This window comes from Arvicanthis niloticus, chromosome 13 (assembly GCF_011762505.2).
Source record: "Arvicanthis niloticus isolate mArvNil1 chromosome 13, mArvNil1.pat.X, whole genome shotgun sequence".
NCBI lineage: Eukaryota > Metazoa > Chordata > Mammalia > Rodentia > Muridae > Arvicanthis > Arvicanthis niloticus.
The window spans coordinates 57,800,475-57,817,038 of record NC_047670.1 but is presented as its reverse complement, the minus strand read 5'-3'; the positions used below and the strand labels follow the sequence as shown (position 1 = coordinate 57,817,038).

Below are 16,564 nucleotides of genomic sequence, written 5' to 3'. Positions count from 1 at the left end.
TTCCAGGACGCCTAGCTGATACCTGTCTTTGTTATGACTTATTTTTGTCAAGTGATTTCACCTCTGTCTCTTTAATTCTTCTTTCACCAAACAGCTTCAAGGTGGGACACACACACACACACACACACACACACACACACACGCCCTATACCCACAAGTCTCACAGAATCAGAGTGCTATGGGTGACAAAGCATGAATTTGCGTCAGGGGAGGCTAATTGTTTCCTTAATTGGCCGAGGCTGCCCCTGGAAAGTCCCGGTTGTGCCTGCAGAGGATGGGCGGGGTTTGCCTGGCAGCCAATGAGCAGCTGGGAAGGAGGCTCTAGGAGATTAGAAAGTGCTTCCAGTAGAAACAGCTGTCTGGAAGAAGAGAATTGGCCACCTACCCCCAGGAAGGGCTGAAGCTCCTCAGAGAGGCACACTGGGGCCCTGCTCTAGGTTCTGCAGCCTCCTTTACACATTGTGTACTGCCTGACCCTAACTTCTGCTCTACCACTCCACCCTGCTGCCATTCATATCTGGGTCTAACTTGGCAAGCTGTTGGCCTCTGGGTGGCCCTGTTTTCCTAGAGAGGCAAGGGACACGGGAGTCTCCTTTGAGGGCATTCCCATGAGAGCCACCAGGTGGCGCCATCGGCACAGAACAGTCCCGGGGCTGTTCATCATGGCCAGAAGAGAAATCCCAAGGGAGAAGATTCAGTAGGTTGACAGATGCTCCCTGGGACCTCCAGCAATTAGCTTCCTGGGTGGTGCTTGTTTCTTCCAGTGACAAAGCCATCCCGAGAGCCCCACCGGGTGCACGCTGTTATGTGGAAGAAATGTTGAAAGGGGAGTTACCTTTGTCTTTCATTCTTTCTAGCCATGTTACTCTCATTGAGGGTATGTATCTAATAGACAAACCCTAGGTGCTTGTCCTTGACCATCTGTTACCACCTCCAAACAAGACATTTGTTCTATTTTTCTTATTATATGAGAGTTAGGATAGCAGCTTTGATTGAAAAACCAGGGGGACTGCAGGATGCAGGAACACACCAGGGGCCAAAGGACCAAGAGCCCAAGTTCCCACCTGCTGCTTCCTTGCTGAGGGACTTGATTTCAGTTTCCTAATCTGTAAATAAGGGGCAATGATAACTCCTCCCACACAGTGTTTCTGTGAGAATGGAAGTAGCTCCTCGTGGATGAAAAGCCTTTAAAACTGGGTCTCAAATGGAAGGAACGGCCAAAGATATAGGACAGCCCGAACTGAGGTGAGATTTGGAGATGAGCCAGCCTGGGCTTCTTGCCAGGGCAGAAACCTCCCATCAGCATGCAGGGCGATGGGCTCTAAATGGGTTTGCCTGCCTCTGGTGGCAGAGTTCATTCCCTCCTAGGCAAGGAGGTGGCCCACTGAGGGTCAGCTCATGAGTGTATCGGTGTCTATCCTGGAGTCATGGACAAGTTTTCTTGCCTTGTTTTGGTGAGGGGCGACACAGGGCTGGAGAGCAGTCTTCCCAAATGTGAGCCCAGTGTTCTCAGGACGGGACCCTTCCATTGCCACTGTTGGACATGTGGGGTACATGAAGGACAGAGGGGTGTCCCTCTGACACTGTAGACAGAAATGTCCCTAGGAATAATAGAATGGACCACTCTTGTTTGAACCACCAGGTCAGAGCAGAGGGTCACTCTCAGCCGGGGTCTCCTTGCTGATAGGTCTCTCTGAGGAAGCGGTGACATGAAGCTGGGTCAGGGGTCTGATCCTTTTATCCTAGTATTTCTGTGTCTGGGAGAGAGACCTTCAAGCCCAGATCAGGCAGCTGAGTCCAAGCTGCCTTTCTGGGGTACCCTGAGGGCAAAAGTCTGACTTTGGCTTCTTCTCTTCACTGCCTGGCACACAAGAAACATTCATGGCTGTAAACTTAGCATGGAGACTTATAGGGAAGTTTTAGTCTAAGTTTACAGGAGCCTCGCCCCCTTCCCAGGGACTGCAAGGGGCCATGTGCTTCCGGGTTCCCCAATCTACTTCCTCCTTCAGGACTGTTCACAAAGCCATCCTGTGAGCCCGACATGCTTTGTGCTTCTTCCCAGGCACCTCTGTGCTCTGTGCTGTCTGTCCCTCAGGCACTCAGTCTGAGCAGCGATTCTCAATCTATGCGTCATGACCTTGTTGGGGCTGTAGAATGACCTTTTCACAAGGGTCACCTAAGACCTTCAAAAAACACAGAAAGTTACACTGGGATTCATAACAGTAGCAAGATTACAGTTACAAAGTAGCCAAGAAAATAACTTTTTGGTTGGGGAATCCCCACCATGATTAGAGAAACTGTAGCAGAGTCTGATCGGAGGAAGGCCGAGAACCACTATTTTAGGGCACTGGTTAGAAATCACTTGGTCTTCCCTGTGGCTCAGTTTCTGCACCTATAAAATGGGAGTAATTTCAGCTACCTGCTGCATAGGACTGCCACGCACATTAAATTGGAGATGAAGAGTGGCCCCAACAGCTAGGCTGGACCATACAGTCATACTGAGTTGATCTGGGTTACCTTTGTTCCCTTTCAACATGGTTTCTCAAGGTGGGCTCTTACCCTTCTGTATCTGCTTGGAAGTCCTGTGCTGCAGGCAGAGGATGTGCCCAGCGAGATGTAAAGGGTAGATGGGGGGGGGGGGGGTAAGTGGATGCCTAGTGAGACTGAGAAATGCTGACCCCGGGTAACCTCATCTACAAAGTCAGGCTCAGATGCTCAGCCCAGTGCTGTGAAGTCTCTGTTCTTTCCTGTTCTTGTTCTCCTACCTTCGAACTTTGCTACCTGTTCTTGGCTCCTGCCTGGGGCACAGGACAGGAAAACAAAACAAAACAAAACAACAAATGGAATGGAGGCCAGCTGGTCTACAGAGGGAAGTTCTGGGTGACAGGGACCTGGAAAATCACGGTGACCCTTAGGTTTCTGAACCTGCCTTAGTTTAGTTTCCTTTGTGTTGTCACCTGGGTCAGAGGGGCTCCTCTTCCCAGGCCTGTCCTTGCCTCTTTCCAGTAGCTCAACTCCCTCTCTTGCTGTGTTCATAGCCGTGGTGTAGGAGTAAGCCTTGGCCCCACCCCGAGTCCAGGCAGCTCTTGGCCTCTGAGCAATTTCCTGTACCAGGCATGAAGTTTTCTAGAGTTGAAGACCTGCAGGTGACAGGACAGCGAGTGGCTTGCTGGGTGTTCAGCAAGGTCCCATGAGGCTTAGGTGCAGGTATGCCACGAGGGACTGATGCTTCTCTGCCTGGGATGCCCAGCAGTACCAAGTACAGGCAGGGAGGAGCAGCGAGCTGGCACCTGGGCAGGCATGGGGACAGCCTCAGTGCTGGGGAATCCGGGCTCTGTGTTTCATGCAGCCTGGCACTCAGGCATCTCCTGGTGCCAAGTCATGAGGAGATTCACAGAGGCACAGAGCCTTTAAAACGTTCCCTCTGTGCACTGAGGCATTAACATGACGTCTATCACCATGGCACCGAAGTGCTTAGACAATCTGCTCCCCGCAGGAGCTGGGGAGTGGCATGAAGTAGATTATCCATGCTTCGCTGTGACACTTGTGATCATGTATCACCTTGATGGATCAACAGCCAATACTGCCTTGGTCCCAGCCCGCCCCTCTGCGCTGCATCTTCTCCTGTTCATATGTCTTCCTCAGCGTGTGGGTGGCCTATGGCTGCTTGCCTCTGCACTCCAGCCTCAGGGTTCTTGTCCCAAACACCCTGCAGCTTTCGCTGTCACTGTGCAGAGGCCAAGGGGAAGGGACTTAGGCCAGATACTGACAGAAGCCCCATGGTGACATGGGGGTGGGGGTGGGGGTGGGGAACCCTCAGCCACGTGCCCAGCCTCCACCACGGTGGCAGAAGTGGCAAAGAAAATGCAGGTTAAAAAATCTATCTGTCCTTCTAGTTTATGCCCCACAGACCTGCTGGTATCATGGGCAGGTTGCTTCACCTCTTCATGCTGAAGTTTGTCATTGGTGTGGTGGGGCTAGTCAGGGCTCTCTTGGGTTAGTGGCTCTAATGAGAAAAGTCAAGACTCAGCAGGCTGGGCCCTCAGCTTCCTGCTGGGTTTCTCCCCCTGTCTACTCAGCCCCTACCATTCAGGTCACAAACAGACATTGGGCTCCAGGACTTGAAGGGTTCTCCCTAGAGGATTGACCCCCACATTAGGCCATCGCTGTCTCAGTACTGAGGCCTCTAGAGACATAGGGCTTCAAGAACAGAGCTGTTAAGGAAGGAGGGGGTCAGGGCCTGTGACTCCTCTTAGGGGGACGGAGTGACCTCAGGTTAGGGAGGCTCCCAGGAGGAGGAGTGTCAGTTCAGGTGGATCAAGAGGGGCTTCTCCAAAGAACCAGTGCTGTCTCTCACTCCAGGGTGTGTTAGATTCCCTTGGGAGGCTGGGACAAGTGGTTTAGGCCCTTCAGCCTCCCAATTGGTCACTCCTCTGCCTCACTCTTCCTTTTCCCTAGGCTCCACCCACCCTCACTCCCACCCCACCCCGCTCCCCCTCCCTCGGGACACCCTTATCAAGGGATTACAGAGACATTGCAGAGATGTCTGAGCAGGTAGGATTGTGGTCATTTTTAGGGTTTCAGACCTAAGGAGCATGGCCCCAGCTTCCAGGACAGGGTCCTCTACTGCAAGGGACTGAGGAGGCCGGAAGCGGGGAAATCGAGGTTCCTACCTCAAGCTCTTGTCCTACTGTGTGGCTTAGATGAGTTGGAGTCCCAGGCTGCTTATCTATTTGAAGCCCCCTGCACTGCCCCCTACACAACCTAAGGCTGCTTCTACTATTTCAGAGGGAAGTCAGGGTTTCTGAGAGGAACAGCCTTGAGGAAGCAGAAGGGTGTCTAGAGGAGGAACCTATGGGGACACAAAGGGGAACCTGTAGCTGCCGGCAGGGGCCTTAGTCATAGCGACTAAAGAGGGAGGGGGGACTGGCTTTGATCAAGTGTCCGGCTCACCTCACAGAGCCCCATGGAGAGCTGGCTTCTGTGGTGCGGGGCCCAGATGGGATGCCTGCACCCTCCCAGCGGGCTCCCAGCCTGGTGCTTCCTCCATTTGCTGTTGGTGCCCTGGACCCTTCAGCTAGCAGGCAAGTCTGTCTCCTTCTCACGTCCTCTTGTTTCGCATACATCAGAGTGACTTTCATCCAGCGGGAGCAGCTAATTCCCAGGACCTGTCTCTGGGGATTTGCTGGTTGCATTTGAACGTTTGTAGACTTTATGAAGGAAGCCTTTGGGGACTGAGAAGATATTTAGCTAATACCTCTTCAAGGTGGCGTTTGAAGGGGTGGGGGGACAGTGCTGTGTCTTCACTGAAGTGTTAACAACTTTCCTGACAGCATAGCTTAGACCCCCTGGACCTTAAATAAGGAGGGTCTGTGCTGTGTTTTGAGGTTAGGTGTGGAGTCTGTGGAAGAGACAGCTCTTACAAGGTTGCCGTGGTAGATGCATCATGTAGAATCTGCCGGGTGCTGGAGCTGCCCTGGGTACCACTGTTGGTGGTTTGTTAACATAGAGAGAAAGGCAGCCAGAGAATGGCACCCTGGGGCCACTAGAGAGGCCTTCACACTTCACACTTCACTTCATTTTCTAAAATACAGCCAGAGGCCAAAGATTTTATGACCAGTGAATCTCCCCAGGGCCAACACTGCTGCCCTATCCTGCATCCAGGCTCCCTTGGAAGCTAAGAGGTCTGGATTCAAAGCAGGCTGTGGGGTAGGGGTCAATCCAGACTAGGGCACCTCCAAGGGTGTCCCTCTCAGGATAGCTAGAAGCACTCCCTGGTGGTACTGGGTAATATCTGTCAGGCACTATGTGTCCTTTCCCTGGCCTGGCTAGCAGCTGGCCCATGGCTGACTCATGGCCACTCCACTGTGGAGGATGCACACACACACACACACACACACATACACACACACACACACGCTGTGGTGCTGTGGTGCTGTGGTGAGTTTACGGAGGTCAGAAGCCAGCCTTAAGTGAGCATCCTTGCCTTCCACTTGTTTGAGATAGCATTTGTTTGTTTGTCTGTTTGTCTGCCTGTCTGTCGCTGCTGCAGATGCCAGGCTGGCCGGCCTTCAAGCTTCCAAGGATTCTGTCTCTGCTTCCCATCTTGTGTGGCAGGAACACAAGATGGATATTAGAGACACATGCTACTCTGCTTTGTGTGAATTCCAGGAATTCGAACTCTGGTCCTTACACTTGTGCTGTGAGCACTTTGCCCACCAAGGCCTCTCCTCAATGCTGCTTTGGCTTTGATGAGGCGACTGGGAGTTCTCTCCACCCGGATTGTGTCATATCTCCCTTTTCATTTATATCTGACCATCAGGAGTTAGCATGTAGTGAACCTTTAATGTCCTCAGCGTCATTTCACTGACAGGTTTGTCTAAACCCAGGGAGGTCTGTCAACACGTCTGAAATCAGGCTGCAGGCCAGAGTCAGCTTCAGCCTCAGCCTCCCCTGCCCAGTGGGCTCTGCAGATTCTATTACTTTTCTTTGCAAAGAACATTCTTCCCAGGAAACTTTGCTCTGAGGAGGCAGGAGCCAACAAGCAGCCTCTAGAGCAGTCTGGGGTACCGACCCTGTGGTCTGCCTCCTATGATGTTGCTTATCCCACATTGCCTATGAAAAGACAGCCAAAAGCTAAAATATATCTGTTGCTGACAGTGTTTGAATGTCCACTTATGTGAGATGTTGTGGCTAGTGCCTGTGATCCCAGGACTTGGAAGGCTGAGGCAGGAGGATTGCTATTAGTTCCAGATTAGCTGGGGCCACAGAGTGAGATTGTGCCTCAACAACCATCATCCCTCGATAAACAAACAAACAAACAAAATGCAAGCGTAGTCATTTGAATTTAATGTCTCTCACGTCCTGTCTTTTCTCTGTGTGGTTCTTCCCTGCAAACACCAAGGCGCTGAAATCGAGGAGGCTTTTCTGGCCAAGTGACTGCAGCTTTGGGGAAGCTGTTTTGAAAGAGGATGAGCTACAAACAAAAACAGATTTTCCCCCTTGTATTGCAGCAAACCATCCACTACAGAGAAGTTCTTCCTGCTTTTGCATGGGAGGGGAAAGCCTGCCTCCTGCCTTCTGGAGCCCAATACAGGAACACACCGCCTCCTCTCTTGTTCCTGCCCCTTGTCTATCATAGCTTCTGCTCCTCCCCCCACACCCCTGTCTCAGGCTTTAAGAGCTCTTTCATAGGTGTAATCTCTCTGTCTGTCTCCATCTCCGTCTCCGTCTCCGTCTCCGTCTCCGTCTCCGTCTCCGTCTCCGTCTCCGTCTCCGTCTCCGTCTCCGTCTCCGTCTCCGTCTCCGTCTCCCTGTCTGTCTGTCTGTCTGTCTGTCTGTCTGTCTCTGTCTTTCTTACTCGTTTTCTTTAAGACAAGAATTCAATGTGTAGCTTGAACTTGGTTGTATAGCCCAGGCTGGCCAGAAGTCACTGTATAGCACTGGCTGACCTCAAACTCTCCACCCATCCTCCTACCTGAATGCTTCAGATGCTGAGACTGCCAGCATCTTTTGACTGGGGTAACCCGCTTACCCTTTCTGGGCCTCAGTGTCTTTGACTAATGTCAGTCTCTTTTCTCTTTCGACTGTTTTCAAGCTCTGAGTTTTACTGATTTCTCTCTCAAATACTTGTGGAAGAGGAAGTGGCTTGCAGGGCCTCCCAGGCCACAGATCTCTAGACCCTTCAGGGAACAGAGATGTACAAGCCCCAGGCCCACTGTCAGTTAGGTAGAAATCATGAGACTTGTCCCAGGGAACAGGACCCAGATGGAGCTCATGCGAGCATCTGCCTGTGCTCTCTGGCCTCAGATGTCACCACTCCCTTTGTTCCCAAACATGAATAGTTGCTCTGCCTTCTGCAAGCCAAGGCTTCCTGCCTCCCTTCCTGCCCCTCCAGCCTCTGTCACCACTGGGCTCTGCCTTTCATCTTCGTTTAATCCCAATAAAGAGCTTGGGAGGCAGAGGCCTGCAGAGAGGCAGAGAGGCAGTGCAGTGCTGAGGTGGGCTCAGGGACTGCGGGTGTGTGTGTTGCGGGGGAGGTTGCCTGCTGGAGAGGCCATGGGCTGGGGGCTGGACCCAGAGGAGGACAGAGAAGGTGAGGCTGCACACAGGCACAGCATGGATAAAGGCTGGGAGACCAGAAGACAAGCTGGGGGAAGAAACAGAGAGAGGTTTCTGTTTGACTGCAGAGGAGCGTCTCCCTGAGCAGTGGGATGTGAGACTACTTCCAGCGGATTGCCTGTCAAGTGGAGGTTCAGACACTGTCCCCATAGGTCCTCTCCCTGCTGCCTTCCTCATTGTAATTGTAAGTACAGTGATGAATGATAAACACTTCCAAAAAACCATGCTGCCTGACTATGGCAAGAGAGAAAGAATATGCTGGAACATTCCAGAACATTCTTCCAGAGACGCTGTTTTTTTTCCTGCCTTAGAGGTATTGCTCTCTTCTGAATGAGTGTGGGTGTGGGGGTGCTGGGTAAACCTGGACCTATTTGTGTATCTTGTTATCACTCAGCACAGTCCAAGTCACCGTGGAAGTTTGCCTGTTTTGTTTCAGCACTGGGAACAAAGACTAGGGCCTCATACACATACCATACATGTCCCACAAGCCTGTGATGTTGTGTGCACACCTGCCGTAGATATGTCCTGTCAAGTGAACATGCTGCAGTTTCTACAGTCATGCTGGGCATTTCAGGGGCATCTCCAGGTGTATGTGTGTCTGTGCCTTTCTGTGTGTCTGTGAATACCCCTGTGCATTGGGCTCCAGAGCACCTGTTCTCACCGAGGCTGCTTCTGTCATCCCGTGTGGCTGAATGTTAAGTGTCCACAGAATAGCAACCACATGTAGTCCTCTGGTTTTACATCTTTGGCTCCTGGCACAGTGCTCGGCACCCAGGGGATCCTCAGAAAAGGGTGACAACAGCAGCTAAATTAAGCTTATCAGCCCTGGGTAGCCCCAGATGTAGTCCCAGATAGCACTGGAAAATGGGAGGTCTAACGGTTCATCCTGGTTGGACACTGGGCTGAATGAGCCCCTATTCTCTCTGAACTGAGGTTCCCCTCTGGAATAAAGTCTCTTGTGTCTTGAGTGGAGAAACACGGAAGTGAGCGTGGAATCTGCCCTTCCCCTGCTCCTGGCGGCTCTAGACCGGACTTACTGTGATAGGATTATAGGCATCAGGCAGTGGAGTGGCAGCTGAAGCCAGAGGAAGGGGAGGGGAAACTCCAGGTGAGCTTGAGGAGGCCAGGAAAGACTGGAAGTTGGCAGTGGGGCTGGCCAACCTGGATTTGGATTCTCAGAGACCTTGGCCAAGTTACCCGACCACTTACCACCTCCCTTCCCGTCCTGAGGTATTCAGTAGTTTGCCATGCAAACCTCTTGCTAATTGTGACAGAAGATCATATCTGGTACTGCTGACGCTCTCAGTGTCAGTGTGAGACCTCAGACGTGCACAGTGAATGCTATAGTTTGGTGCATACTTCCCAGGATAGGATCACTGTATACCCTGCCCCCTGGAGTTCTATGGGCCCAGCATTTTCCCCTTGACACTCTTTCCTCTGTGCCTGGGGTTTGAAAACCTCATGGTCTGAGGTCTCACTAGGGTCTTCCCAGACCTCCTGCAGGTGACAGAGAGTCAGTCTGTACACAGAGCTGAGGCTGGGCCAAGCCTTTTCTTCTCTCTGAGACTGCTTGTCAGCATAGGGCCTGTCCCAGATGGGAGCTGTAGGTGCAAGTTTAAGATGGAATGGCTTTGATCTAGCATCCTGTGGGGACTCTTGGTTTACTGGATCTAGTTGATAGTTGGCTGTACTTGGTGGCTTTGTTCTAGATGCTGTGGTCTCACAGGGAACTTGGAAATGGTTGACCTGGTTGAATAGCTGCTCCTATCCTGCCTGAAAATGGCATGTACTCTGGTAGAGAAAAGAAGGGCAAGTCAAAACCTGTCTACTGCTGCTGAGTCAGCAGAAGTGAGCCACGGAGCCCAGGCAGTGGTGGCCTCCATTATGTAGGCTGAGTCTCACCAAGTCAGGGTGGGCAAAGACCTACATTCAAAATGTGTATGGCCTTTAACTAACCAAGTGTCCTTCTTTGACCTTCTCATGTCAAAAGGAGCCCGGGGACCAGAGGACAGTGGCTCTTCTCACAGCCTCAATTCCAGGAGTTAGTCCCTAGGGGCACGAACTCAGAAGTATCTCTCAACTTTCAGGGCCCTGCGAGCCCATCTAGGGCAGGTTAGGCTGTGCCAAGCTTAAGAGGATCCCGGGAGGTGGCAAAGAAAAGCTATGGATATCAAAGACAGCACAGCATGTGAGAAGTCCAGGAGGAAAGAGGCCACAGAGAGAGGGTCTGCAGGTCAGGAGTCAAGACCAGAGAGTGAGAGTCACAGAGTGGCCGCCATTGTTCTCGCGGTTCTCCGGATCTCCTGACTCTAACAGAGGTAGCCATCAAAGCTGTGTTGAGGGAAGGAAAAGGGGAGGCTGCAGGCTGGCTGGGTGCTGAGGGAGTGATGAGTGGCAACTGAAAGACTGGGGTGGGTGGGAATTGGGGTGACTGGAGACTGAGGAGTCGGAAGGGAAGCATATGCAGTTACTTGTTAAGGACAGGTCTCCTGAGCTCAGGCTGCCCCTAAACTTGTTCTGTAGTCAAAGATGACTTTGAACTACTGACCCTCCTGCCTTTACCGTCCAAGGTCTGTGATTATGGCTATGCTCTACCACACCTGGTTTATGCCATGCTGGGGATTGAACCCGGGGCTTTGTGCATGCAAGGCATGCAGTTGAGCTATATCTCCAACCCTGAGCTTGTAATTTAAAAGGAGATGGAAGGGAAGAAGTCAGAGGACTTGCCAATGCTGGGGAGGTTTTAAGTGGCCCAGGTCTACAGGAGGGAACGCTGTGGTATTCTCCAGTCTTCTTTTTAATGTAAAAGGCTATGCCTGTTTTACAGCTAGCCCACCCCCACCCCCAACCCCTGCCTCCTCCAACCTCCCCCAACCTCTTGCAGACCCTGATGCCCTGTTCATCCTAGCCCTAAACCTTTTCTCTCACCACCTTCTCTTCAGTGGCCTGACACAGTGCCCTGTGTGGAAACTTCTAGAAGCTTTACCCAAGAGCTTTCTTGTGCTTGAAACCCTCCTGCCTTCCCCTCCCCCACCTGGCTGCCTCCCACTCTTTTCTTCCTTCAAAGTTCAGCCTGGTAAAGAGATGGGAAAGAAAGACATCAGAATGTTCACAGCTGCTCTGTCAGGGTGGTGAACTGCAGACAAGTCCGCCTTTCTTCTTGATCCTTCCCTGTGGTTTCCAGAATTTCTATGGTGAGCCAGTGAGCTGGTTTCACTTTTATGGAGGGAGGAGGTGGGGAGGGACCTGAAGAATTCTAATTCAGAAAACAATGACCCAGTCCAAGGATCTCTTTCCAGAAAGCTCCTGTCCCCTCTCTGGGTAGGTGGTGGCCTGTCCTCTGGGTTTGTACACCCTCAGAGACTTCCCCTCTATTGTTCTGTTTTCCAGCTGTGTCTTTCAGCCCCCTTCTTAGGACCCCTGGGGGTCCTCACACCATTCCACCCATCCTAATTCAGGGACAAGCCGAGCTCTGTCGCCATTTCTACCCATCCTGATACCCCTTTTGAGGGTACAGATGTGTGGAAAGGGAGACCCCGAATCTCCAGCTGACCCAGGTCTCACTCACCAGCTTGCCAGTAAAGAGGCTCAAAGGGAGAACACTCCAGCGAACACTTGTGCATTTAAACCAGGCCAAACCTTCTACAAAGCGCTCATTTGGTTTGTGTCTCCATGTGGCTCTCCTGCGCTCTGGAGTCTGGGGTCGAGAACCGTGAGAATGGGATGAAGCCAAGCTGTGGGAAGGGCCTGAAGCCAAGCCACATCTGCGCGCAGCTGTGATTCAGAGGTGTTGAACGACATGACAGCCCATCCTGAGCGTGCCATGTGGAGAACATTAGCGCTAAAAACTCCATAAGACACCGTTCAAAGGTCGCCTTCCAACGCCCGCGCCAGCCACTTGGCGACTGCTTGCCTGTCATGAATGGCTTGCCGGCTGCCCTGAGGTGCCCTGAGATTCACACTCTGGCACACGGCTGGGACTCAGGGACAAACCGGCAGCCAGCAGTCTGCGTCTTCCTGAGGACCCTTTAAAGAGTCGTAGCTCTCAAAGTTGCCAGAACGGATCGGAGGGCAACCCCCAGGCCTCACATAAAGACCGTGGGAACGACTTTCTTTTGGAGCCTGAAATCAAAGTGTTTTCCTTTAAAAATCGACCTGAGTCAGGGCGGATCCCTTTGATCAGCACGCTTGGGCCCTTACTACTCTAGCTCAGTGCTATGGGAGGGATTGAGTTGCAAGCAGAGCTGGGAGCCGGCCAAGGCTCAGGAGGGGCTGGGGGATTCTGGAGAGCTCACTGCCGACGTCAGGCAGCGGGAGCAGAGTTGGGGTGAGAACGGTGAGGTGAAACTTTAAGCTCTAACCCTCTGCACCTCCAGGAGGCATTCTGCAAAGTTATTCTTCTCACTTGCTTCCTCCTCAAAGAGCCACCGACTGCTCTCCGAGGACTCTTGGTCACCCTGTTACAAGACTGTAGAGGGTTCATGGGTTCACTTCCTGTAGAGCTGCAGGGTCTCCTTTGAGCTGGGCAGCTCCCCCTAATGCTTATAGGATCCGGGTCAGTCTTTTCTCTTCAGCTCCTCTGTGTTGTATCCCTGTCCGACTGTTTGGTAGCACACATTTAGGGACGTGATCACAAATCTTTCAGCTCCCTTTAAAAGATAGTCTCTTTCATTCTTTTCCTTCCTTCCTTCCTTCCTTCCTTCCTTCCTTCCTTCCTTCCTTCCTTCCTTTCTTTCTCTTCAGGACTGGGTTTCTCTGTGTAACAGAGCCCTGGATGTCCTGAAACTGGCTTTGTAGACCAGGTAGGCCCCGAACTCACAAAGATCGACCTGCCCCTGCCTTCCAAGTGCTGGGATTAAAGGTGTGCACCACCACCTGAGAATATTTTTTTTCATTTGAGTCTTGCTTGCCCAGATATAGAAACTAGCAGAATAACATCTCTGAATTGGGAGCCTGGGGGGAAGGGCGGGACTCAGAGGTAACCAGTAGGGGGGTGGGGGAGGGGGTGAGACTCAGAGGTGACCAGAGTATAGTATCATCTTTACTTCATAGCCCTGCTTCTTGGGCAAACCTCATCTTGTCTCTTGAGCCTTTCTTCATCTGTGAAAGGGGACTGTGCCAGAGGGACAGCAGCTTCTGTTATCAATCACCCTGTATTAGGAACCCAGTGTCTGGGAGCCTAGCTCAGAAAGGGGGCCTGGATGTGATGAGGGTTACTCCAAAAGCAGGCACTGTAGGCCACAGTCACCCCGAATCAGAAGCTGCATGTTTTAGGGTGACCCTGTCTGAACCCAGTTGAGAATAACTGAAACCAGGTCACACAGAGAATAACTGAAACAGGCCCAACTCTGTGTGAAACGTGCCCTCCGTGTCCTGTCCTTTATAAATTGTTTGCCTTGGCCCTGTGAATTGATTTCAGATGCCTTCCTGGGCCTCCTCAAGAGGCCCAGGATCAGAAAGGATCAAGGATCAGGCTAGAATGAGTCTGTGAATCTCTGGGAGAGCCAGAAGGGAGGGTACCCCTGTTCCACAGGGAAATGGTCTGAGTGGGGTTTAACTGGCCACACCAAGGAAGACGTCAGAATGGCTGCCTACACTCTTGAATGAGGTTCTCTGATTACAAATTGTTCCCCATCATGGACTTAGCACAGAGGTCCCTGGTGTCTCCATCCAGCCCTGACGTCAGATAAAGTGGCCATAGAGTCAGAAGAACCTGAAAGGGAAGGAATCAGGTACTGGGGGTGTTGTGTTTTATAAAAATAAAGAGAAAGGAAGACTATGTTTGGTGGATATATAGACAGGTATGGGGGAAGGGGTTGCCCCTGCGGGCCCATGCTGAGGCATCCCTTCCCCCTGAGGGACCAGCCACACGGTGGTATAGTATAGAATAGAGTTTATTCAGGGCATGGGGAGGGGAGTTGAGAGGGTAGTAGAGACAGAAAGGCAGAGAGAGAGAGAGTAGGAAGTAGAGACCAAGAGCACATAGAGAGAGGGGGGGAGGGGAATGGGAGAGCCCGGGAGCAGGAAAAAAAAGGGGACAGAGCAAGAGCAAGAAGGCAAGAGAGAGCAGAGGGGCAAGCAGCCCCTTTTATAGTGAGTCAGGGACACCTGGCTGTTGCCAGGTAACTGTGGGGCAGAGCCTAGACAAAATGCTAACAGGGGGTGACAGGCTAAGTCTTTCCCAACTGATCAGAGGCCTGGATGAGGAGGAGCAGAGACAGCTGTGGGGAGACTGCCCTTCCAGCGTGTACCTCACACAAACCAGACACCCAGCTGGATGCCTCCGGGCCAGGCCACCGGTTGAGACTCCAAGGCGACACCCACCCCAGTGTTCAGTCAAAGAAGGACCTGAGGTAATAGACAAAACTGGGTAAGGACAGGGGCCCTCCTTCCTTTTGATCTGCTGTGGTTGTGTCTGCAGGAGTATTCGGTCCCTCCATATAGCCCTGTGAGGTTGGTGTTGCCCTTTCCCCTGCTGGAGAAGAGCTCCTGAAGTTCAGAGAAGCAAAGCTACCTGTTGAAGGCTGCACAGCTTTTCAGTGGAGAGCCAGAATCCAAGACTGGGCCTGTTGCCTCTAGGTCCTGGGCATCCCCACCCACACCTGTGGCTCTTGGCTTCTTTGTAGCACTTGCAGCTGCAGGGTCTTCTTTGAATTGCTCTGGGAAGTGGGATGTGAGTGAGCTTAGCAGTGGCCCGTGCTTCCTGCGTGGAAGTGTTCTTGAGGGCAGGAAGGGACAGGGAGGATATAGAGACCAAACGAGACAAAGCCAAGCCGAGCACGAGCACAGAGCCTAGGCCAGTGGCTCTCAACCTTCCCAAGGCTGCGATGCTTTAATGCAGTTCCTTGTGTTGTAGTGACCCCCAACCATACATTTATTTTCATTGCTACTTTATAACTGTAATTTTGCCACTGTTATTATAATGTAAATATATGTGTTTTCCAATGGTCTTTGGCGACCCTTGGGAAAGGGTCATTTGATCAGCAAAGGGGTCACAACCCACAAGTGGGGGGCCACCAATCTAGGCTTTTCCTGTTTCTGGTCCCATTCTTTTACCTCCCCCTGTATGTATTCCTGAGGCCTTACTCTCAAGTGGCCCCTCCCTCTGTACCCTGTGCCTTCCCATCAACTTTGACGCAGGCTTCCAGAGTTGTCCCTCTACTAGAGTAGAGGACATCCTATCCCACCCAACTTGATTTCCAGTTTCCCCTGCCTCTACTCTCACACAAGTTCAGGGCTCTCACCCGGAGACCTATTGATGTGTTTATAAAAAGATAAAGAGAGGGGGGATATGTTTTGGTGGATGTGTAGCGAGATGTGGGGTAGGGGGTAACTCCACCGGCCCATGCTGAAGCATCCCTTCCCCCCTGAGGGACAGCCACACCATGACGGTATAGTATAGTTTATTCAGGTCATGGAGAGGGGAGTTGAGAGAGTAGGAGAGACAGAGAAAGGCAGAGAGAAAGAGAGAGAGACAGAGAAACAGAGACAGAGAGACAGAGAGAGACAGAGACAGAGAGAGACAGAGAAAAGAAGTAGAGGCCGGCCATGAGCATGTGTAGAGAGAGGGGGGGAGGGAATAGGGAGAGTGTGGGAGCAGGAAGGCAAGAGGGAGGGCAAGAGAGAGAGGAGAGGCCAAATAGCTTCTTTTATAGTGAGTCAGGCACACCAGGCTGTTGCCAGGTAACTGTGGGGCAGAGCTTAGACAAAAAATGCTAACATCTATGTCCCCCCCCCCAACATACATACACACATCTGACTTCCAATTCTTCCCACTTCCCTCTTCCTGTCTAGGTCACCATTACACAGACTCCCAGGCTCCCATCCTTTGGTTCTTCCTGCTTCCCCTTTCCCACTTGGGTCAAAAGGAGGTGCCCTTAGCAGCTGCAAGGTAGCAAGCTCATTATCCTCCCCACCTTCTCACCCACTGCCCTACTCTGCCCTCACAGAACCCTGCCCAGCCCTGCCCGCAGCCTTCCTGAGCTCCCGAAGCGGAGGCATTGAGTCCCTTTTCTTACAGTGACACACAGGTTCTTGGGACTGTCTCCCTGTGTCTAGCTTGTCTCAACTCAGTCTGCCTAGAAAACCTGTGGAGCTTTGAACATGACCAGAAAGCTACTCTGGCTTGTGTCGGGGCCCTTTGGACCCTCAGCAGCTCTGGTCACTCTGAGGAAGTCACAGTCTTTGGTCACTTGAAATCACCAATGATTCCTGTTTCTTTAAATGTCCAACCCTGCAAGAGCCATGCTGACCTTGACAACTGCCAAGGTTACTCCCACAAAGCTTGGGGTCTGTAGCGGATGGGGCCAGATCTCCTCATCTCTCTCCCACTCAGACACCCCCTCTTGTCCTTCCACGTGGTCACCCTGAGTGGAAATAGAGGAAAATCATGTAAGGTCAGGGTCAAGTCAAGTGGTGGTGGTGCACACTGTTAATCCCTCGA

The 16,564-nt window shown here is 52.0% G+C and overlaps 1 protein-coding gene across 4 annotated transcripts in view; it reads left to right on the top strand.

Moving 5' to 3' along the window:
* The first annotated feature begins 4,858 nt into the window (after positions 1–4,858).
* Nfam1 (NFAT activating protein with ITAM motif 1) overlaps positions 4,859–16,564 on the top strand; it is a 36,045-nt gene continuing 24,339 nt past the window's right edge. Inside the window, exon 1 of one of the 4 annotated variants that reach the window (XM_076911725.1) lies at positions 4,859–5,084. In XM_076911725.1, the coding sequence (XP_076767840.1) occupies positions 5,005–5,084 (80 nt within the window). In that variant the 5' untranslated portion in view covers positions 4,859–5,004. Of the gene's footprint in view, positions 5,085–14,282; positions 14,475–16,564 lie in introns of those variants that run through there. The other 3 variants (XM_076911724.1, XM_076911723.1, XM_076911726.1) reach the window with 3 other exon arrangements.